The following is a 24,787-nucleotide window of genomic DNA, read 5'->3' as shown; positions in this document are numbered from 1 at the left end:
CGTGATATCACGTTATTAAAATTGCCACGACATATCGTCGTCGTCATGTCACGATATTAATAGCAGCAAATCTGTTTTAAGTTGTTTTCCATTTGCGCACGTCGAGCAGCCTCTGGTGTTTAGTTTATTAGTGCAGTTTAATTAGCTGCCACCTATGTTTAAGTAATCGCGTATCTGTAACGGTAATCGTCAATAGAAGCGCATGACTGGCCAAGCCGATTTCTTTGTGAACGCTGTTATTATGTACAAAAACAGAATACAGTAAGTATTCCCACCTATGGACCTCTGTCAAACGGAAATTCCCTCACCCGAAAAAAAAACGTATGCATTAAATTTTGTACTAATGTGATTGTGATGTTTTTTTTTATTAATATGACCCCTTTTTTTTAACAATATCGTGTTCTATATCGCCAACCTCCCCACAATACCATGATAATTATCATATCGCGAGGTTCATATCGCGATATTATCGTATCGTGATAGTATCGTATCGTGACGTTTGAATATCGTGACATCCCTAGTATTACCAGATATATGGGCTGTTACCTTATGTTTGGTTGTGTTTCCGCTACTCCTATTTCCCCAGAGTTTTGGAGGCCAGCATAGCAGAGAACAAGGCAAGTCTGAAGCGAACCCATACCGAAGTATGGAGTGATTCACCCAACCCGCATGACAGGAAGAGGATAGACAACTGCCCCGTAGGCTTGAAAAATGTTGGCAATACCTGCTGGTTCAGTGCCGTAATTCAGGTGGGTGCACCCAAACACACATGCATGTGCATGCGTTCTCATCAAACACACATTTGTTTTTCCCAAAAAGCAAAAAAAACATGAAGACAAAAAGTGTCTTGGTCAGTGCGTTTATACAGGTGAACTGCAAGATCTTCCCTTGCGGATGATGTAGTTGGCCATGCATGTGATGTGGGCGATTGGAGACCGCTTTGCACCCCTAATCGTGTGTCCGTGTCCCTTTCATATTTGTTTAAAATGTCTGTAATGGTCTATACATTTGAATAAATATTTACATATTTTATAATTACAATTAGTTTCATACAACCTCCCAACTGTGTATTGTCCTTTTTATTGATGTTACTGCATTTTTTTTGTTGAGTTTTTGCTTGATTTTAATGGTCATTTTGGGGGTTGTAAGCCTGTCGGTGAATGAAGGAAAATGTTTTAAACCATTACGAGACTGAGTACGTGTTGTAATTGAGTTAATGCTCAAATTTGATCGGACTTGAAATATGCCAGCTGAACACCAGACACTCTGTCACATGTTGCTAAGCTCCTCTGTAATGTGATTCTCCAACCTTTTAGAAAAAGCCACCGTATGAACTCGAGCTTGCTGCCTTTAGAACAACAAGTGGCGTAAACAACATTCTCCTTTCATACCATGATCTGACATTTATGAAAATGCTTCTGTGAACTGTCTGGGAAAAGCAAAAATATTCTTTGCCTTATTTTGTCATTTACCGGTACTTACATTGCAGGTAATTGTCCTCCCCGACTGGAATGTGTTACCCATTCCTCTGCTATGCCTTCCACAGAGTTTTATTTTCAGCTTTGTACACGCACTTCTCAGTTTCTGAGATCTTTACATGGGATCAATATTCAATAAAAAAAAATTAATTAATTAATTCAAATTAATATACGCCGGACTGGTAACCAGCCAATTTCAGGACACATAAAGATAGACAATTATTCCCACTCATATTCGAACTTATAGAGAATTTAGTCTCTGCCTCGTAGCTCTGTTCATTGATTAAAAAAAATTCCAGTGTGATGATGGCACGTTCTCATTGTGTTTTTGTGGGTTCTCGGGGTACACCAGTTACCAATTAATACCAACGCCAAGATAATAGTTTTTGTAATTTTTGAATAATTGGATAGAAGTGTAATTTTTGGTGAGATAACACAATTTCATCACAACTGCAATTTATTGGATTTACAATTGAAAATGAAATCTGGTTAATCTGTCTGCTGATTTTTATAATTCAAAATGCTTGGTCCTTCTGGGGGAAATGACTGATATATCTTCATTCAACTTTCCTCCTGCAGTCTCTGTTTAACCTTCTGGAGTTCCAGCGGCTGGTGCTCAACTACAGTCCACCAGCCAGGGTCCATGACCTGCCTCGAAACCTGAAGGTGAGGCGAAACCCACTTTACTCCTGAAACAATGACAATTGCAACGCCAGGTGCGAGTAGACCAAGCCGAGCTGTGTTGTTAGCGTGTGTGAAAAAGAGCAGAGGTGTTTCTCAGCAACAAGATCATTCAATGTTTTGAAATCTATTATTATCGATTAATCATATAATCGTCTGAAATTTTACTTTGCCTTAATTTGTACTAGTGGTCGGCAAATCACGATTTTTAAAAAATAAAATCACAATCATGATTTTATCATTATTCTTTTTTTACATCCTTTTCCTCATGTTAAACAAATAAAACATATTTAAGATGTATATAAAACCCTAAATTTAAAAAAGACATTTTAAGCCAGCTAAGCTTTCTGAACAGGTTTTAATTTGAATAGTGCCTATTTTTATCAAAATGTGCAGTGAATGTAAACATAAAAGGTAACATAACGTAAACATAAAAAAAAAAACACAGCTCGTAACGCGGGTCTAGTACTTTGAAGAGTCTTTTAAACACCTCGTATTCCACTGTTTTAATGAAAATCATGTCTTCAGCAAGGTAATAAGTCACAGTCTCAGTTACTTTGAGGGTTCCCGTGGCCCGTTATAACAGTTCCAAGTTTCTCACGCGGCCCCTTTCGGACGATTGATCACACAAGCCCTGCTCTAAATGATTTATTCATGTTGCTCCTACTAGGAACACAGGAACCTTCCCTTCATGCAAGAGCTGAGGACACTCTTCTCCCTCATGGTTGGGTCCAAGAGGAAATATGTGGATCCGTCACGGGCAGTGGAAATCCTCAAAGATGCCTTTAAGTCCAGCGAGTCACAACAGGTAAGCCATAACTTGCTGAACTGAGCATGATAGCACCTTTACAATTAACACAATAAAATCCCATCCCCACAATAATCAATCAAACAATCTTTGTGTTTATTTAGTACTTTTAATACATTATACTGTATCACAATTTCACAAAGCGATTTCACAATAAAAGCATGGTCGTCTGCTACTAACAGCTGCATGACCGATGTTGAGAAAATTGTAATTAAAGCTAACTAAGGCGGGGTTAAACGTGACTTAATAAAGGAGAGCAGGGATGTCACTATATCCAAATGTCACGATACGATAGTATCACGATAATGAACCTCGCGATACGATAATTATCACGATATTATGGGGAGGTTGGCGATATATATAATGCTCACGATACTGTATTAAAGCTCACGATATAGTAAAAAAAAAAAAGGAGTTCATATACAGAAAAAAAAAATCACAATATTCTACATAACAGCATTCACAAAAAAGTCATGCGCTCCTATTGGCGGTTAGCGTGGGTCTTAAAATACAGTAGGTGGCATCAAATTAAACTGCACTAATAAACTAACCACCAGAGGGTACTGGAGCTGCACAAATGGAAAACAACTTGGGCTTTCGAACAGATATGCTGCTCTTAATATTGTGACATGATAACGACGATATATCGTGGCAATTTTAATATGGCATTATCACGATATTGCCGATATAGCGACACCCCTAAATGAGAGATAAAGGAAATCAAGAGTAAGAATAAGTAAAATAGAATGTGGATAGGTGAAATAAAGAATTACTATCTAAAATTTTCAAAAAGAGATTACAAATGAATTATTTCTGTAATCATCAGTTGTCAGTGCACCAGTATGCCACCAACACAAAAACTACCAACTAGTTAAACCGAGACATTTTGCAGTTTCTATCTAATGCTAATGTTTAATCACCTTGTTGTGCCTTCTCTTTACTACTCCAGACTTTACTGCAAATTTCTCTTTGCTAACTCAGCACCACTGACTCTGGGACACTTAACCTTTGTTATCTGTAACAATTAATCCTCAAACCCACATCATCCCTTGCTGAACTATGCAAAAACACATCCTACACTGTGAGGCCCCCCATGTCAGAGTAGAAAACTCTTTGGTTCTTCTCCTTACATAAGCAGTTGCACTAAGCCAGTGTCTTTGTAGCGGTTAACTGGGGTCAAGCACTTGGCCTCGCCACTCATCAGTCATGTCACTTCTCGTAGCTTTAGTCAGGTTAGGTATGCATTGACCCAAATCAGCAGGCGGTCCTGAGGTCTACGATGGCCACGGGGTGTTAACGTTTCTTTGAAATTCAGCAATTTGTGAACTCCTCTGTGAAGATGAGTCATCTCAAATGTAGAGCTCAGGGCCCATCAGCAGACGACTTGAATTTCTTGACCTACTTGCCTCTTATCATCTGAGCTGACAATGCAACGTCGCCAAAGTAGTCATGTAATTGATCATGCTCTACTCTGTGCGCTGCATGTTACTTTCTTTGCTCATCAGCAGGATGTGAGTGAGTTCACACACAAGCTCCTGGACTGGCTGGAGGATGCCTTCCAAATGAAGGCTGAAGAAGACGGGTAACTACATCGTTTTTCAATGAAACAGATCGTAAACCGCCCATTAGTTATCGATAATTAAGGCGAGTCTGCTTTCTGTACGCACCTCCGGCATACATGTTTGTCAGCGCTATCTATATTTTGTTGCTGTCAGGGAAGAGGACAAGCCAAAGAATCCTATGGTGGAGCTCTTCTACGGACGATTCCTCGCCGTTGGTGTCCTGGAAGGTGAGATGAGGTGTCAAATTGAAATCGATAAAAAGCAAACGTGTGAAGTTGTCAGAAAAAGGCTTGGGGTGGTTTGATTGCAGTCCCCATAAAACACGTCTTTGCCCATGGTAATGAAAGGTGACCTTGTCTTAATGAGATGCTCTCAGTGGAGAGGAGTGCTGATGCATTGATCGTGGAAGACCTTGACAGCTGATTGACATTGTGGTTATTATGCATGACAATAGTAGCCCAGAGCCATCAAAACATGGGCCAGTGGGCTCCGCCGCTCAGAAATCGAACTTAATGCCACATCTGCATGTCTGCTAGCAACTCCTGCTTGTTTTTTTGGGGGGGGGGGCTTCTCATTAGTGTTGGTCCGATACCACTTTTTGGCCCCAGTACCAATTCCGCTACCTCGTTGTGCAGTATCGGCCAATGCCATTTGAAAAATCAAAAAGAATTGCATACTCACTTGGATGTCAAATTATTCATATTTAAATCATCACTTGTGAAGTATTTGCAGTAACATATACACACATTTGTAATAAATCAAGGTGCAGCATTTGTACATCTAAAATATATTCTGTGATTCTATTAGACCCCCCCTCTGATCACTTTATATCAGTTACTGTTTTCTTTTTCATGTGCAGTGGGTCATGAGATTGCCTTTGATTGTAAATTTGAGGCAGATGTGATGCTTACTTGTTGGCTCACCCATTCAAGTTATAGTTTGCATTGTCGTTCAACATGAATCTGTTAATTATGTAGGTATTCAAATTTGATACCTTGATGGAACATTATAGAACCTTTTTCATCGGTCTTGCACACATTTTCACTCAATCACAACTCTTTATACTCAGTCTAGTTGATGTCTGGTGAGCAATGTGTTGTAAATGTGTTCTTTGTTAGCAGTTAGCAAGCTAGCACTAGCTCCAAAGGCTTAGACGTACAGAAAGACGAGTTTATTCGAACACAACCCATTTCATGATGTTTTACACTATTAAAGTAGTGATTGACGTACTGTACAAGCAACATATACATACCTTTGCTGACATGCTTTCCCCATCTGGACACGGGAGTCAAAGTTATTGCAAGACTCCAAGCTCATGACAGCATCAAAGTCCCCCCAAGCAACTGCCTCCAATGTGGCGACGTAATGGACAGGTGTCCTAAAAGGGGGCCTACTAAACTTTTGTTCCCAAAAATAAATTGTTTTAATAATCGCGATTTCAGTTTTTACCATTAATTGTGCTTCATTTTTTGTTTCAAGATCGAGCAGCCCTATTAGTAACCGTGATGAATTAGTGTCTTGCTGAACAAGAGAATATCAGCTGAGGAGACACGGAGCTTGTTCCAATTTCAAATTGCAGTTATCCTGCGTTTGTATTCCGCAATCATCCAGCGCTTCTCTGATGTGTGCACGTGTGCAACTCCACAGGTAAAAAATTTGAGAACACCGAGATGTTTGGCCAGTACCCGCTGCAGGTGAATGGCTTCAAGGATCTCCACGAGTGTCTGGAGGCAGCAATGATCGAAGGGGAGATTGAATCCCTGCACTCTGCAGAGAACTCTGCCAAATCTGGACAAGAGGTCAGTGTCACAAAGCAATGCCCTCAAATATAATATTTGTAACATTTACACACAATTTGGACAAATATCAATTATTTTGGGGAAGCGTACACATCTTTTACATATCCATTGATGCACAATTATCCATATATCCAACGTGCAAACTATAATGGAAACTGTGAGCTAGGCCCTTGAAAATGTTCTTTAGTGCTTTATTGTCAATTCTACAGTATTGTACTGTGTCTACCGGGCATACATAGAAATACAGAGAAAAAAAGGTTCTCAAGCATCTCCCAAAATCAGAGCAACGTTGTTTTCTTTCAGCACTGGTTCACAGAACTCCCTCCTGTGTTGACCTTTGAGCTTTCGAGATTTGAGTTTAATCAAGCACTTGGACGGCCTGAAAAGATCCACAACAAGCTCGAGTTCCCCTCCATGCTCTACATGGACAGGTGATGCACATTCACTTATTTTGTATTTAACACTGCGGTAAATAACAATTGCAGCAAGGAGCAAACAATTGGCGCTTTGATGGTGTGGAATTCTGCTGACATCGCACATGTCCTTTATGCTTGGGGAGGCATGCTATTTACTAAAAAACAAGCACTGAAAAAGCAACAAGAAGTAAAGGGGAAGTCAACCCAAACATTTTTATTCAAGAATATGTTCTATGCATGCCCACTGGTTGAAACACGGCATTCTGATCAATATTGTGTTTGTGAAATATGAATTAACCCATTAAAGCCTGAAGCCCCTCGTGAGACATCTCTCTAAAACCTACGGTCGTCTTTGGAGTCACCCTTGAAAACCAAACATTTTCGCCACCTATAAGATAATTAATATCTTAGCCCCTGTAGCAGATCGAAACAGAATTCCAAACGAATTTGAGAACTTAGACATGTGGCTTTCACACAAGCCACATGTCTAAGTTTGGATGGTTTTGCGGCTTTAAAGTCCGCGAGCGTGTCGTCTATCACTGCCGTGATTTATATCAGAGCTTTCACGATTGACTGTGCCGCCATTACTCCTCGAAAAAATTCTGGATATACTCCGACAACTCACGACACCGTCACATGTATATTCTGATGCATTTCATTGGCTAAGAGACAGAGAATTGGATTAAAAAAAGAAAATGACGTATACGGTCTCCCGGCTTTAAAGGGAGGAATACGCAACAGCTCTCCCGGCTTTAGTGGTAGAAACGTGGTTATGCGCTCCCGACTTTCATGGGTTAAGCAGCAAAATGCACACACTTTTAGCCATCTCAGGGGGTGGCCATTTTGTCATTTCTGTCAACTGAAGATAACATCACAGTTGCTCAGGGCTAAGGTAGCGACCAATCCAGGCTCACCTGTTTTCTGAAGCTGAGCCAATATTGGTCGTAATCTGAGCCCTGAGCAGCTGTGATGTAATTTTCAGTCAACAGAAGTGACAAAATTGCCAGCCCCCCCGAGCTAGCTAAAAAACGGGTGAATTTCTCATATTCCACAGATGCAATATTAATCAGAAAGCCATGTTTAGACTAGATGGCCTGCATAGAACATGTTCTTGAAAAAAAAGTATTTTGGGGTTGTCTTCCCCTATATGGCATAAACAAGGAAAAGTATCTGCAAATAACTGCGCCCCCTTTGCATGAACTGTTCAAAGTCACTGTACGTTTGGGAACAAGTGCAAACTAGTATTGAGACTTAATCAACACAGCCTCTGCTGGTTGCAGTTAATTAGCGCATGCCTTCTTGCTTCCATAAATTCAAAGCATATCAACAGAATGAATTCTGAGCTATAGCCAACACAGTTGCGGTACGTGGATGTTTTGTCTTTGTCATTTTGTTACTCATCACAACAGTCCGCACTGTCTCTGTCACACTGTCTGGCATTTGGTTGTAATGTCACAGTTGTACCTGTTTGCTCCTTAAATCCCCAGTGTGAAGTTACTTTCTGTCTTGCCGCAAACAACTCATGACACCAGTAACGTGATGGCTTTACAATGTGTTAGTCACACAGCATCCCTTTGCCAATAAAACACAAGTTCTACCACAATGAATAGGCAATTAGACTGACCTTTCTGTTCTTACCTGATATTTGTATTAGATACATGGACAGAAACCGAGAAATAACCAGAATCAAGAGGGAGGAAATCAGGAGGTTGAAAGAGCATTTGACACTCCTTCAGCAGAGACTGGAAAGGTATCTATTTTTTTAACATTTTAAATCAGTCCAAATTCAACAGAACATGGCTAAGGAGAGTGATGTCTCACACTCTCGTTATGTTTTTTTTTTAAATGTATTTATTTTTTTCAAAATTTCCTTGTTTAGGTATCTGAGCTATGGCTCCGGCCCCAAGAGGTTTCCTCTGGCAGATGTCCTCCAGTATGCCATGGAGTTTGCCTCCAGTAAGCCTGTGTGTACTTCGCCTGTGGAAGATATCGACTCATCAGCTCCTCCTGGTGGCACGACTGGCCTACAGCTGCCCCCTCCAAGGTAAGTTTCATAATAAATAACAAAAGGGCTGTATAATTTAAAACAATGAGGGAAATGTTAAAGCTGCCAATATTACAGTGTTGACAAAAAAAAAGATTCCTTGCTCTTTATTTTGACTTAATCAGATCCGCCAAACAATGGGGCCTTCCTTTATCTTGACTGAAGACCAGCCCGAAATAATATGAATATCAATTTTCTCTCTTCCATATAATTCTCCTCATAAACAATATTGATATCAGAGAATCCAAAAATGTTCATCTCAACCACAAAGTCAAAGTGTTTTTTTATATTTAACAAAATGGATGGATGCAAATCTGATATACAGTAAAGACCTTTTTTTGGCACTCATGTCTTTCACCCAGCAGCGTGTCCGAGCAGGACTCTTTGGCTTCCCCAGAGAGCTCAGGCTCTGCCTCAGGCCTTGCTTCAAACCTTACTGCAGCCCAGCAACAGAGAGCACCCATTCACAAGCCTTTCACCCAGTCCAGACTACCTCCTGATCTCCCCATGCACCCTGCACCACGCCACATTAGTGAAGAGGAATTGAGGGTGCTTGAGGGATGCCTGCACCGATGGAGGAGTGAAGTTGAAAATGACACCCGTGGTAAATTTATACCTCCTTAATTAACTGCTTGTTATTTTATGCAATTACTCCTTAACTCATTCACTGCCAGACACTTTCAGACCCTCTTTTGCCCTAATGTTTGACAAAATGTGGGGGGGAAAAATGAATAAATTCCTGGGATTGAATGACTGGATTGTGAAAAGACGAGTAAATTCGTCAATGGCAGTGAATGAGTTCAATTGTGGTTAGAGTACACAGGGCACTTACTCCATTTGTATGCTATTCATCTCACCAGATCTACAGGACAGTATAAAAAGAATCCACAGAACCGTTGAGCTGATGTACTCGGACAAATCAATGATGCAGGTGAAAATGACTAGTGATAGTGTGATTGTGCTGAAATCCATCAGTTGCATGCATATGCACTGAAAACGCCATTTGTTGTTCTTAAAGGTTCCTTACCGGCTTCATGCGGTGTTGGTCCATGAAGGCCAGGCCAACGCAGGGCACTACTGGGCCTACATCTATGACCCACACCAGCGTTGCTGGATGAAGTACAACGATATCTCGGTTACAAAATCCTCCTGGGAGGAGCTGGTGCGCGACTCGTTCGGAGGCTACCGCAACGCCAGTGCCTACTGTCTTATGTATATCAATGACAAGAAGCCCTTTCTCATAGAAGGTATGCATAGACTTAACTAATTTAACTTAAAATGGAATTATCTGTGTCAATTCTCAGTGGTAATGTCAATTTTGAGGTAGGCAATCAATGTTTTATTACATTACAGTAAATGTCCGTAAGTCGTGGGGGATAGGGGCTGACCATATTTACCCATTAGGGATTGACGATCAGTTTGATGGCCGACAGGTGATTAATAAAAAATAAATAACACGTGTTGCAATAATCAATTTAATAAGCAGGTGTTGGAGTTGTATTTTTCCAAATTTTGATGCCAATATTTTCCCTTTCAGTGAAGATGAATATCGATTCCAATTTTGGATTATAGGCCACCTTGACTACTAATATATAGAGCACTCATATCCACCTCTAATTACTCCAGTATGTTATATAATAGACGTTGAACAAGTTGCTAAATCACGTATACAGTTGCACTGCCTGCCCTGTACGATAAAAATCTCCTGCTGAAGTTGCAAAAAAAAACCTCAATCAAGCTGCACTAGGGAGCCGTGATATCTCAACGTCTTCAAACAGTGTTTTTCCCTGATGACCGAACAGGCATTAAGCTCACTAAATCTGTGAAGCAAGCTATGGTTGTATGGAATTACGTTTTACAGGAGTCAAAGTTATATTTAAAGCGCAAGTCAACCCAAACATATTTTTTTCAAGAATATGTTCCCAGCAGGCCCACTAGTTGAAACATGGCATTTTAATTAATGTTGCATTTGTGGAATACAAGTTAAGCAGCAAAATGCACTCTTTTTTCAGCCATCTCATTTTGTCTTCTGTCAACTGAAAATGACATTACAACTGCTCACAACGACCAATCACGGCTGACCTGTTTTCTGAATCTGAGCCGTGGTTGGTCGTTGTGCGCAGTTGTGATGTCATTTTCAGTTGAGAGAAGACAAAATGGCCACCCCCAGAGATGGCTAAAAAAGAGCGCATTTTGCTGCTTAATTTAGATTCCACAAACGCAAAATTAATCAGAATGCCGTTTTTCAACTAGTGGGCCTGCTGGGAACAAAAATATGTGTGGGTTGACTTCCACTTTAAAGTTCAATTTGGGAAGTTCAAATAATACGCACGTTTTAAAATCAAATAATAATCAAAATCAACAATCCAACCAAAAATAATCAAAATATTTATTTTTGTCCAATGCTTCCAAGCCCTACAGGAGGGCTGATAAATACCTTTTCATGGCACCGTACTTTATATTGTGTTTACTATTACGCTCATTGTCTCCATCTATTGTGAACACAGAGGACTTTGATAAAGAAACCGGCCAGATACTGAGTGGCATGGACAAACTTCCGCCGGACCTGAAGCAGTATGTCAAGGAGGACAATGAGCTCTTTGACAAGGAGATTGAGGAGTGGAATGCTCTGCAGGCTCGTAAGGCCCAACAGGAAAAGTTGGCTCTTGCCGCCGCAGCAGCAGCTGCAGCTGCAGCAGCGGCATCCAGCACCTCCATTTCCTCCTCTTCACCCCAGCCCATGAGTATTGATTGCAGCCCTCCAGACAATGCAGGTCAGAGTCCTACTCACAGACGTTCATAATGTATCCGAGTACAAATGCTTTGTTTTTGTATTTAAAGGTCCCATATTTTAAACCATTTTAAATCGTTGATGTCCTTTTATCGGGTTTGCAAGATAATATGGGATGGAAATTCCCACACTGTTGTTTTTCAAGCTATATTAGTTGGTTCTAAATGCCTGGTATGTATGACAGTTGAAAATTTGTTGTCGAAAATAGCTTACCTCTGATTGGTGGTTGCCGATTATGTGGGCATCTTCTGGCCATGAGTTTTCTTCATTGTGTTGGCTCTTTTGAAATTCAGCGGGCTATCAGCAAAATTGTGGGCGCCCACGGTGCACTCTTAGGCGGCCAAGGCAGTGTGACAGCCCGGTACCTCTGGAGGAACATTTTCTTTTTTTTTTTTGCTCAGTGACCTTGAGGCAGACTGACCAGCGTGAAGCCATGGTCTCGGGCTGTCACTATCAAAAAAAATTTGAATAGATTTTTCCACCGATTAATCAAATAGTCGGATAAAAAATTTTGCATTAAAATAGATAGCGAGATCTTTTTACCTATTACTATTAATTAACAATGGCACCACGGTTGGTCAACTGTTTAACACATCCGGCCGTGGCCTTCCTGTGTCGAGTTTGCATGTCCTCCCGTGCCTGTTTTCTCCGGGTACTCCGGTTTCCTCCCACATTCCAAAAACATGCATGATAGGTTAATTGGTCACTCTAAATTGTCTCTAGGTATGATTATGAGTGTGAATGTTTGTTTGTCTTTGTGTGCCCTGCGATTGGCAGGCAACAGGGTGTACCCCGCCTACTACCCGAAGACAGCTAGCATAGGCTCCATCATGCCCGCGACCCTTGTGAGGACAAGCGGTATAGATAATGGATGGACAACAACAACAAAAAAAGAAGTGGAAAAAAATTAGATTTTGATGGAATGGGACCTTTTTCTACTTGTATTTAAAAAAATAAAAAAAGTGATGGTTGCAATTGCTCTCCTACAGCATCCCAGCAGGATCCTGAGTACATGGAGCAACCATCACCCACCAATGACTCCAAACATCTACAGGAGGACACACAGAGAGCCATCTCCAGGGCGACTGCTGAACAGGAGGAGAGAAGCCCCGAAGGACTGTTAAATGCTGTATGTAAAACACAGGAAAACCTATAACACATCACACTTGGCTTCATACATTATTGAGAGTCATTTTGCTTTCCACGGTAGTTGAATATGTCAAACATGTCTTAGTGGCCCATGTTCAGCTGTTTGCATGCTTTGCACAGCCATCTTGTTCACCTTGAATGTGCACAGGAAACCATTTTAAGTCTTATTTTAAACTATTTAAACTGTTTCCCTTCTGGTTTCTTTGCCGTTTAGTTTTTCACCCTTTTCTCTTTACTGCCATATTTTACCTCTTATTTGTTTTGAGGTCTTTATGAAATTCACTTACTGTTTACCGTCATTTTAAGTCACAAAAGTGAGGGTAAGCTGAAATGCAACCAATATTGCTTTTATTGACACTTCATATTCACACACATTCTTTTGAGCTTTATGGGGCATATTTCCAATTTGAATCCTGCTGCCAGAAGACAATTCGACCAGCAAAGTAAATTCAACCAAGATTCTAAATAAGGTGACAAGTGAAATAGCGTAACTTATTTTTTAGTTAAGGTGCACTAGAAACACAATTGCCGTAATTTCCTGAGAATAGCACCCATTTTTTTGCAAAAAAAACCTCCAACAAACAATCCAAAATCAAGGGGTGGTATTACACAAGGGTCTCAGGAAAAGGATTTTTTTTACATCGTACAGATGTTATGCAGAATGTACCGGTGTGTGTATTTTCATTCCAACATGATATTTAATGTGTCATGTCACAAATGTATAAAATACGATAATTTTTGCTACTCATTGTGAATCAAAGAGCATCACAAGCATCACACATTGACACCTGTCGCCATATTGTAGAATTGTTGAAGAATCACGGGAGACGTTAGTCAGTGAACTTCTTTCATTGGCAACAAAACACAGCTACTATATGGCCGTGGTGAATGCCCAAACAAAAAATTGCCGCTAAGTCATGAAGGGCACACACACTTTTCTATCACTTGCTAGTCTGAGGTCTACTCCCAGTTCCAACCCATACAAACAAGTGATGCATTCAAGAACAGTATTATAGCCGGGTGCGTGATATTCTCGGGAAGTTACGGTATTATTTTTATACTACTTTCATAAAATATTCCGAGCCTTTTATTTCATTATTATCCCATCAGTCCTGTCTCATCTGTCTAATTATCTCTGCAGTCTCTTCACCCTTCCACTTCCCCTCAGCCTGAAATCCAGTTGAGCAACCCCTCAATCCCGCCTCTTGATTTTGTCACGGAGGATGAGTCCCCTGGCCACCACACAGTAGAGGTGGCCATTCCCAATGTGGGGACCTTTGTCATTGAGTCAGAAGAAGGGGGATATGATGATGAGGTAGACCTAGACCCAGCAAATCCTTCTTTTGTGTGATCAAAGTGATAGAAGAGTGAGCGCATCAGTGCCCATCAACGTTTCTTCACGATATTTGTTATGCTTGATGCTTAACAGTGATGAATTTCAGTGTCAGGAATGACTTCAGACTGAAAATGCAATAATATGAAGCTCTTCTTGCATGGCCTTTCTAAATATTCTAAAAAGTCTGCTTTTGAGCCCAATTGCATTTTGAAAAAAGACAGGTTGACCTTTTGCAGCAAGCTGTGTGCTAATTCCACACGCAAGAAGAAACAGAAGCCCCTTTCAGACTGCCCATCATTGCTTTTATTCAAGATTTCCTTAGCTGGATTAATGATAGTGAGAAGTCAAGTTTGCATTAAGCCCCACTAATACTTAATCACATATTCTTAATTCTGCTATTTATTAACAAAATGTGTCATTTCTTGGCTCGCTGTCTTGTGTGGGAAGCTGGGACCAGAATGAGAAGTTAAAGCTCTCATCTCCCACCCTTTTAAGTTGAAAGAAATTGTTGCTGTTTGAAACGATGGCAGTGCTTATCACACAGATGCTTGCGTCGCCACTATGTGAGAGGCGTATAAATGTCCAATCTACGGTTACACCTCTGGTGTGCCAATTTTACGGAACGCGGTGTAAAAGGGGATAAATGCAGCCTTAAGACATGCTTTAGCTTGTACTGTTTACTTTCTCATGTTATATATGATGTATTTTGTATTAGGGCTGAACGATTTGGGAAATTAATCTGATTGTGATTTAATAAGCGATTGTTTTTTTCAAGGTCCTTTTCTAGTGTCTTTGTTAACAAGTGATTATTTCATATTTATTCATGTCGGCACCCAAAATCCCCTATGCCTCTTTCCCTAATTATGTTGACTTTCTTTGGTGGTTAGCAAATACTTTTAGTGCATTACTGTCGGTGGCCAGAAGGTGGTGGTGTTGGATCGCCAAAAGGAAGTAGAAGATGACCATGACGATGATTGAAGAAGTCATAGAAGTAGACTTGCATTACAACCACCTTCTTTGACATGATTAACAAGGTGGCGATTAATGCACCAAAAATATTTGCCAACCGCGGAAAGAAAGAAAGTAGTAGTCATGGGTAACTAATGTGTGACGTATCGCTAGTTTAGCATGCGGCCTTTTTACAGCACAATAAGGATTCACTACAACACCAAAAGGTGCAATAAACAACCAGTATTATGCCTCTGGCCACAATGTGATACCAGACTCTAGTTAAAATAAGTAATTTTAAACTAAAAAACAAAAATGATCAAAAGCTAATAGGCGCCATAAAGGACAAGCAGCAACGGCACCTCATCATGTGTTCTTCATGTAATTAAACAATGCAAACAGATGTATTGTGACTGCTGACATCTTTGCAGGGTGTTGCCATTTTCAAATCATTTGACTGTAGGATATGTTTTGATTGGCCATATAGTGCGCACACTACCGTGTGTACGCGCAAATATCAGAGACACATAAATCGAAGGCTACCCCGTTATTTTACATGGGCGGCTCACATCAGACAGCCGTGGTATCTCACACATAGCAAAGATATTTTATTTATCTCCCTCACTGCCACACACCCCAAATACGATGGCACCTTACACAACACAAAATAGACAACACACACAGCGAGTTAAGTTTTAAAAAAGAAAAAAAAGAACCCCATGAGGGGTCTCGTCGAAAACTCACCGAAAACTATGCACGCCTAGTGCGACAGACCTAAATTGCTGTGCTTCGCTCGCATTGACCAGTTAAATTGCAGCCTTTGTGAACAACAACTCACCTTTTATCAAAACAGGATTATTATCCAAATGCAGTTAATTGTTCAACCCTAGTTTGTAGATCACAGCATCTTGTTATGAAATTGTGGTCAACAGTGCTTTCTGAGCACTGTCAAACCCAGCTGTCATGGCTTCCTGTTTTTCGCACATGATCCCAATGAGGACTATGCTTTGAACCGTTAAACTTGATGGCTCTGTTCCTCAAGTTGTGTTTCACTCTAATAAATGCATGGACTGCAGAGTGATGTACATCTGGCATGTCTGTATTTTAGCGTTTCAGAGTGAATAACTCTGTGATTGCCCACACTTGTTCCATCACAAGAGCCTATTATTTTGTTTAATGCAGTTCCTGCTTCCTGGGCAGGCAATGATGACCCCAAACATGCAGGGTGTAATTATGGCTATTGGCAAATCCAGCAGAGTTTATGAAAAGAATGGGCCCGAGGCAGCCTTTTTTAAGGTACTGTCTCTCGCTCACCATTTCGCATTCCCTCCCCACCCACTTCCACCTTTTCATCCAAATCAGCGTGTTTGTCTTTTCTTGTTTACGTCCGTACATTCCAGCAGAGACACTTTGAAACCCAGAGTGACTTCATCGTTATTATTATTATTTATATATATATATATATATATATATATATATATATATATATATATATATATATATATATATATATATATATACACACACACACATACATAATCAGGGTTGGCATTGGCTCGTGAGACCTTAGCCAATGTGGCTAAACAATATAGAAGTTTTATAGTCACCCTTGAATGATAACTATTTATTACGTTTATTACTATTCTTACAGATGTACTTTGTGATAATACAATATAATTTCTGTAAACAAGTAGATTTGAAGCTCTATACAGTATTCGCCACATGCAATGTTAATCTAAAATATATAATAATGAAAGTTCATGATGACAGCTGAGTTTAAGTGGGGGAAATGTGTGCAGACGAGACAGGAAAGAAATTTCAACCAGGTAGAAAACGCATACATGTGGTCTACAGTATTTTTGTGTTTTAGACATCGTCCCTCACAGGGGCAGGGTGGCTATTGGGAATTTCAGAAAAATATGTTAATATTCCCCAACGGCTGGTCCGCCAGCAGCCGTCTGCAAAGTCCGACTACCGTGTTTAGATTAGTGGAGCCGCATAGAACATTTTATTGTAAAGACCATTTTTACTATGACTTGCCCTTTAAGAAACCCGTGGAATAAGCTGTATTTTTAATGATCATGTATGATGTTGTTTTTCTGGCCAGGCTCTCAAGCTAGAATATGCTCGACTTCTGAGGTTTGCCCAAGAAGACACTCCCCCAGAGAATGACTACAGACTTCAGCACGTCATTGTCTACTTCCTCCAGAACCAAGCACCCAAGAAGATCCTTGAGAGGACTTTGCTCACTCAGTTTGCTGACCGGAACCTGGCATTTGATGAGAGGTACACTATGCCAGGCACAACAACAACAAAAATCACATTTTAAAGCCCTGCAAATTATGTTAAAACATTTTATGGTGCTAGGCATACTAATTTGGTTTTAAAAATTGTGGGGCATTACATTTGGGTATCGCTGCCAGCCAACACTCCATGTGGTGCAAAAAAACCCCAAAAAAAAAAAAACCCCTTTTAAGCAGGATTACGCTTTTCGTGTCCTAAAAATGGCCACCAGAGGGTAGTAGACACTTATGGTGTCAGAGTCAGCATGTCCTATTGTACAAGCGAAGGCAGTTTATATATACATGGATAGCGCTCAACTCTTTTCCTTCAATCTTAAATTGATGTGTAAATCTCAAAAGACATGGTGTGATAACTTCCACATTGCTGACAAATACCAGCATTTCCTTGGTGTCTACAATATGTTCCTGATTGTACCTCTGTGTGTTATTTCTCCTGACGCCACATTCTGAAATCTTTCTTCCGATGCTTGTTGGCCTCTATCCAAATTCCTGAGTGAAAAATTGATTTCTCACTTCTCGATTTTGAGCAAGATAATTAGATTTATGTGTGCATGTGGCCTCAATAGGAGCCTCCAGAGGAGTGTTTCACTTCTCCTCTCAGCACTAAAGAGTGATTCATTAGGCCAAGTTATGGCCCAGGGGCAGGCTAGACCGTTTCATCTCCTGACAATGACTCACCATCAGAGCTGATGCCAGTTAGTCTTACGGCCTTCCTTCCTCCCCCACAGATGCAAAAGCATTATGAATGTGGCACGTGCAAAACTGGACCAAATTAAGCCCGAGGAGGTCAACATGGATGAGTATGAGGTCAGCTGGGGTTTCCCTTATCCGTCATACATTCCTTTTAGAGGATTTATCTCAGTGAACCGCCCTTCTGTAATTAATATTTTCCCCAACGCAGGTGTGGCATCAGGACTACAGGAACTTTCGGGAAACAACCATGTTCATGATAACTGGCTTGGAGCTCTTCTACAAGACAAAGTATGGTCACACACGAACAGATTAACATCATCTTTTAATGTAAAAAAAATACATATCGCATGGTTTGTTTCTTACTACAAACATACTGAAACTAACTTGAATGTGACCTGCAGAGGGCAGCAAATTAAAGACAATGCACAGGCATTCACTGTTATTTGGGAAGATGAGCTTTTTTTTTTTTTGTCCTCATAGCAACCTTTATAGTGCTAGGAAATTTTTTTTTGACTGAATGTTGCTTCCTTTTCAGTTATGTGGAGGCGCTGATATATCTGATATACTCATACCAGTACAACAAAGAGCTCTTGTCCAAGGGGCTGTACAGAGGACATGATGAGGAGTTCCTTGGACATTACCGTCGCGATTGTTTGCTGGTGAGTCAAAGTGTGTAATAAAATGCTTGGTTGGTTGCAAAAACCCTGCAAGATTTGCGTTGGAACAGAAACTTTTGTGTTCAGTGGCCATCCTACTCCTGTCTTTGTCAGAATTCTTCTATCCCAGTGACTCAGCAAAAGGAACATGACCAGACCCCTTCCTCTGAATTGAACAGTTGTACTATAATCACGATGCCTTTGCTGAGACAAAATATGCCCACAAAATATTCCACTTTTAGGGTTTTCATCAGAAGCTGACAATGAAAAGCCCCTCTATGCTTTGATATGACCCCCCCCCCCCCGCCCCTTTTTGTAATTTTCATTCCCACTGAGCTTAAGAGCTGTGTGCTTGGTTAGAGCTGGTGTTATTTGAGTCCGATCAGCCTCGAGCTGATCTTTAGCAGTCTGCACTCAGTAACCTTACGCCAGCATTGTGCTTGTAATGTAATCATTGGAGTGGGAATAGGAAGCAGGAGGGCCAGTGAGTGTAAACACATTAGCATGTCCTCAGCTAACCTCAAATTTTGGCTCTGTGCAGCCACATCGGTCATCTCAGATCTCCGTCCAGAACCCCTGGCTCAGCTGTTTACCTCCTGCTCTTGTTTTAATTGAGAACACTGCCAACATTGACATAGTTAATTCACTTGGTTGTTTTGTGTATCCAACCTTGAATCCCCGGACGCCAAGCTGTTTTTTTTTTTTCGGGAAAACTTTTTTCACCGAGGTCACCGAGTATTTTATTTATATATTTATTTATTTTTTTGGGTGCAAGCACAGTGTGAGAAGTCTGTATCCTCCTTAAGTTCCACTGCCTATAGCCTAAGAAATTAATGATTGCCCTGCTCACATGGGGAGAAGACCTGTTGTGTTCTGTTAGACAGCTATGAACAAATATAGAATGATACCACTGACAAAGTGAGGTAGTTAAAAACAGACTGGCAATTCCTATATGTGTGTGCCTTCTTTAACTAGCAATTATGTGTCATAAGTTTGCTTGTCCCATTTTGTCACTGAATTATGTGAGGCGGATGTGCCAAACTCATCTGCCCTGATACGGATATTTAATAAAAGAATACAAATTCACAGGCTCATTTGTTGCACTTATGTAGCAACACATTTCTAGCAAAACATATTCACTCTAATGGTTTGTAATGTGTTTCATGGTCCATAGAAATTAAATGAGCAAGCAGCAGCCATGTTTGAGTCCGGAGAGGAACGAGAGGTGATCACTGGTTTGGGAATCATGAATGAGTTGGTGGTTCCCTGCATCCCCTTGCTGCTGGTCCACGACTCAGAGGGGGACCTGCTGGCAGTGGAAGACATGAGAAACCGCTGGTGCTCCTATCTGGGCCAGGAGATGGAATGTGAGTGTTTGACAGAGAAAAAAAAACATATCAGATCTTTGGGTATTTCTAAACAGGTTATTGGTTAAGTTCTGGGAATATTAAATCTGGCATGCAATCTCAGCAGTTTGACTATTAGCAAAATACACTGTTCTTGTCTTAGTTGTTATTCTATCATTTTACACACATGGACAACGTTTTTTTTTTTTCTCGCTAAAGAAGGAAAAACCAAATTGGTTACTAAAATGACTCTTAACTGACGAGACTGGGATTTGTTGAAATACATTTACAAGCCTGAAAACTGAAGTCAGCTCCGCAAAATGTTTCCTGATACAAAAATGAAAGAGCACTGTACCTACTAAGTCGCGATTGCGACGTGCGCATGCGCGATGGTCACATCGTAGGACGTGCGATGTTTTAACTTTTTTTTTTTTCTCAAAACACACAAACCTTTGTTTTGCTTCAAAAAAGCAGCAAGCTACGCCGTGCTACACAGCCTGTCTCGCTCACCCCCTCCTTCCTGCCAATCAGTCACCGGCCCCTCCCCCTCCACTCTGCTGTCTGCTAACAGGCGAGGAGATGACAGCGGCAAAAACGGCAGTGGATTTAGTCCCCAAAAGAAAGTTAACATCCAAAATATGAAAGCTATTTCGGCTGTAAAAAGGAAGATTCAGAACAACAAAACATCCTTTGCCAACAGTGCCTCGCCGTTGTTGCTGCAATCGCCGTCACAAGCCCCTGTTTGAGCAGTTCAAACTAAGAAGTGGGACCCGAGTTGAAACTGCATCTACTCGAAAAACAATTACAGACGCCTTCGCCAGCATAACTCCTTATGATAAGAAATCCAAACAGCACCGACAAATCACCGATGCAATATTTTTTACAGACCGTTTTAGTTATTGTTATATTTTTGTGAACAACTCAGGGGACTAATGCATCTGGTCTTTCAGTTTTAATATTTTTTTTCTAATTTGTTTACAACTTTGCTGCAGTTTCACAAAGGTTTTTTTATCTTAATGTTATATTTTCGTAAACAACTCAGGCGCTAGCACACCTGCTTTTTAATTTTTTTAAATTTTATAGTTTACTTTAAAGGTGTTTATAACTCTGCTGCTGCTTTAGAGTTTTTTTTTATTTTCTTCTATTTTTTTAAATGACTCAAGGTTCTAGCACACCTGCTCTTTTTATTTTTTAAAAAAATATGTTTAATATTTTGCTGCTGTTTACATTGAAGTGTGAAATACAATGTTAAATAATTTATTATGTTACAGAGACATGACCTCTGTGATCTATTTTATATACAGCAATCATCATTCACAGATGAAACCCCTTAGTCTGGATTAAATGATATTATATGAATACAATGATGCCATAGTGAGTTAACCAAATGATTCCCAAACAAATCAATTCAAGTCATCTGGTGAAAATTCTATTTTTAACATCGCAATATATATTGCAGTATATCGCAACCCCCCCAAAAATCGCAATGTCATTTTTTTCCAACATCGTGCAGCCCTAGTACCAACTGTGAAACATGGAAGGGGGCGTGGCTATGTTATCAGGGTGCTTTGCTGCATCCGCCACATGGTGTCTTAAAATCTGTGCAAGGCACAGTCAAATCTCAACCATCACTATCAAGGTACTGTATTCTAGAGTGAAACATGCTGGCCATTTCACAAAGGTCTGTCTTAGCAGGAATGGATCCGCCAACAGGATAAATGACCCAAAATGCACAACTAAATCACCCCACACGAAAACAGATACAGAACATTTGACTTTTGTGAAGTGGCCTTGTATGAGCACTGATCTAAATCATATTGAACATCTGTGGAAGGAGCGCAATAGCGAAGGCACCCATCAATCCTGAGACAACTGGAGTAGTTTGCTCATGAGGAGGGGCCACACTATCTGTTGACAGGTGCAGAGCCACATGGAGCTTTATAGAAATCGTTTGATTGCAGTAATTAAAAGGTTGCGCAACAAAATATTAAGTTAAGGTTACTATTCAGGTTGCAGATATTGAATATTTTTAGAATCGATTACTCTTTCAATTATTTCATTGATTAATCAGATAAACATTGATTTTTGTATGTGTTATTTGCTAAATCAATGTTTATGTGATTATATTAACCGATTATTATTCTTTATTTGGTATTTTTAATGATTAATCAATATCTTTTAGACAATTACGCAATATCACGATTGGTAGTGATGTACCGTGTATCATAATGGCTGTAATTTGGTCGTAGTCACTAGACTGTAGGCCAAGGTCCAAAGCTGATTCTCGGTGGTGATATTCTTTTGTAAAAGAATTTGCCAACAATACATGTCTGTACTTGATTATTATTGTTTCACCCTATTACTTATATTTGATAGTATTTCAGCTTTCAAAAGTCAACCATTCAAAAAAAAAAAAAAAGTCCATCCACACCTCCCTTTTCGCAATCATCACTGTATGTTGTGTACGGGTTCTAAAATGTTTACATGGAGATTTAGGTCGGGCACGTATGGCATTGCCAGGGATAAAGGAAAGCTCTGCTTTTAGTGATCAATAGCAAAGTATTTGCAGCAAATGTGTGAAGTTGGAAAAGCACTACCATTATTGCCATCTGTTTAAAATATAACTTTCATTTTCTACCGCTGTCAAGCACTTGGATTCCGAAAACAAAGTAACAATTGTTTGCTCTATTTTTGACACCATTGTCACTCTTTCCCTTTAAAAAGTAGGTAAAAAGAAAATACTACATGCTAATAGTATTTGCGATTGTGTTAAGCAGTAATAATAAAGTCAGCAGTTGGATTGCACTTAACTCGTTGGGCAATTGTCTTTGAACGTTTTTTTCTCCATGTGTAGAAGCTCATATCAATTTGGGCTAGCAAAAGCTTGTTCTGGCTAGTTCATAAAAGGGTGACTTTTATCACCCAGGCCCATACTCTTAGACTTTTACTGTCTGTTTATGCACCGTGCTGCCACTTATGATATCATAGTCCAAATATTTGCTCATTTGATGTCTTTGTTTCGAGATCTAAGTAAAGCTATCCAATCAATCATTTAGTTATCTTTCTCTGTCTGGCTCTTTTCTGTTGATAGCCAACCTCCAAGAAAAGCTGACCGACTTCCTCCCCAAGTTACTGGACTGCTCGACGGAGATCAAAAGCTTCCACGACCCCCCGAAGGTGCCCGCCTACTCCACTTTGGAGCTGTGTGAAAGATTCGGCCGCATCATGACCACGCTCTGCAAGGTGGCCAACCATGGGAGATGAGCTCTGCAGATGAGCCCGGCACCTCTCCCCTTATCCCAGGCTCCGCCCTGGGCTTCAATCCCGTGGACCTCTCTTAGCCCATGCCTTCCTTTAGAAATCCAGGGCTCACTTTGCTTTCTAGCTCTTATTCCTCTGTTACTCTTTTGCTGCTATAGGTTTTATCATTACAGATATTTTGTCACTTATTTTACGCAAAAACAACAGAGGAAGTGTAGTGGGGAGAGGACAAAGGTGGACTGTTTTGGAGGGAAGATGAAAAGAGAAATGTTAGTGGAGCACAAAGGCTACTTTGCAGCTAAAAGCCAAGCACATTCAGCATCAGCTTTGCGAGACAAAGACAAAACAAGTTTGGGGGTGTTCATAGTTTACAAGTGTTGTTATTGTTTTGATTCAAGCTTTCCCCAACCGAGCTACAAACCTCTCAAAGCATCTGTCGCTGCGTGAAAAGGTTTGTTTGCCCTGCTGCTCTGCCTCCAGTTTGGTACAGTGTTACTACATTTTGTTTCATTTTTCTAAGGAAGAAAAACCTTTGGATTTAAAGGAAACCGGGTTTGTCAGCAGCTCAGTAACTCAAATGGGTCTCATGTCTTTGCGGGCTGCTCCAGGATGTGTTGGTTTAAGTGATGTGGTGGGCAGCCATAGACTTTCTGTGGCTTGTTAATAAATCCATAGAATAAAATTTTATTTATGGCCCTTTTAGGCCAAATAAATGCATGTGTTGTGATTTTGTGTGTGGGGGTTACTGGGTTGAAAATTGTAAAATTGAAGACTAGGGTGTTCTAAAAATGTACTGAATTGTTTAGGATATTTATTTTTCATAAAATTAGGGAATTAATACCTGACACAATGACAGCCAGGTTCCTCTTCATTTTTCATGTGTCTGGGAATTCACACAAATTCCCTGAGCATTCCTTGGACCACGGTGAGCAACGTCAGACATGCACATGGTGGCCTAACCGGTATTACTGTCCAAAACTTGACATCATAAGATACACGATGTAGGTATGTTACAAAAATACATATATATAAATAAAACCACCAATATGTCAACGTAGGGGACACTTTGTAAGAATCGGTTAAGGAGTCAGGATTTTATTCTACTTTTTATGTTTTGAATTGGCCTAAATTGGCTCGTGCATAAATCAATGTAATTCATGGGAAATCTATTAAAATTGTTCCTAAATGATTGCTTCAATATTTGCCAATAATACAAAATATATGAAGTGAAGAGTAACAATAGTGATCGTTTTCATAAACAATACAAGTTTAAAATGGTTGAAAATGTAAACTACATCAAATCTTGCACGATGTTATTAGTAATTCTTAAAAGTATTGAGATGCTTCATTTATTAGATAATCCTCAAGAAAATATTAATATGCTAATTTAAATAGATCATTGTATTAGATTAAAAAAGCAGGACAAAATGTCCTACAGTATGTCACAATCACTTAACTCACATTTTATCAAAAATGAGCAAAAGGACACCGGATCTGACTATGTTTGCATTGGGCA

At 40.1% G+C, this 24,787-nt stretch overlaps 1 protein-coding gene across 2 annotated transcripts in view; it reads left to right on the top strand.

The window, feature by feature from the left end:
- The window catches only part of usp25 (ubiquitin specific peptidase 25), a 31,725-nt gene extending 7,741 nt beyond the window's left edge, over nt 1–23,984 (top strand). The window contains exons 5-24 of one of the 2 annotated variants that reach the window (XM_086012872.1): nt 587–749; nt 2,058–2,144; nt 2,830–2,967; nt 4,473–4,549; nt 4,683–4,756; nt 6,177–6,328; nt 6,632–6,759; nt 8,399–8,494; nt 8,624–8,788; nt 9,154–9,392; nt 9,649–9,719; nt 9,807–10,035; nt 11,296–11,562; nt 12,569–12,708; nt 17,120–17,298; nt 18,044–18,122; nt 18,217–18,296; nt 18,544–18,667; nt 19,839–20,031; nt 23,102–23,984. In XM_086012872.1, coding sequence (XP_085868998.1) covers nt 587–749; nt 2,058–2,144; nt 2,830–2,967; nt 4,473–4,549; nt 4,683–4,756; nt 6,177–6,328; nt 6,632–6,759; nt 8,399–8,494; nt 8,624–8,788; nt 9,154–9,392; nt 9,649–9,719; nt 9,807–10,035; nt 11,296–11,562; nt 12,569–12,708; nt 17,120–17,298; nt 18,044–18,122; nt 18,217–18,296; nt 18,544–18,667; nt 19,839–20,031; nt 23,102–23,274 — 2,854 coding nt within the window. In that variant the 3' untranslated portion in view covers nt 23,275–23,984. Of the gene's footprint in view, nt 1–586; nt 750–2,057; nt 2,145–2,829; nt 2,968–4,472; nt 4,550–4,682; nt 4,757–6,176; nt 6,329–6,631; nt 6,760–8,398; nt 8,495–8,623; nt 8,789–9,150; nt 9,393–9,648; nt 9,720–9,806; nt 10,036–11,295; nt 11,563–12,568; nt 12,709–17,119; nt 17,299–18,043; nt 18,123–18,216; nt 18,297–18,543; nt 18,668–19,838; nt 20,032–23,101 lie in introns of both variants that reach the window. The other variant, XM_086012871.1, reaches the window with a different exon arrangement.
- Nucleotides 23,985–24,787: the final 803 nt, after the last annotated feature.

The sequence above is a fragment of the Filicampus tigris genome, chromosome 17, assembly GCF_054856515.1.
Source record: "Filicampus tigris isolate MCC_2025a chromosome 17, RoL_Ftig_1.0, whole genome shotgun sequence".
Taxonomy (NCBI): Eukaryota; Metazoa; Chordata; class Actinopteri; order Syngnathiformes; family Syngnathidae; genus Filicampus; species Filicampus tigris.
This window is presented reverse-complemented; position numbering and strand designations above follow the sequence as displayed.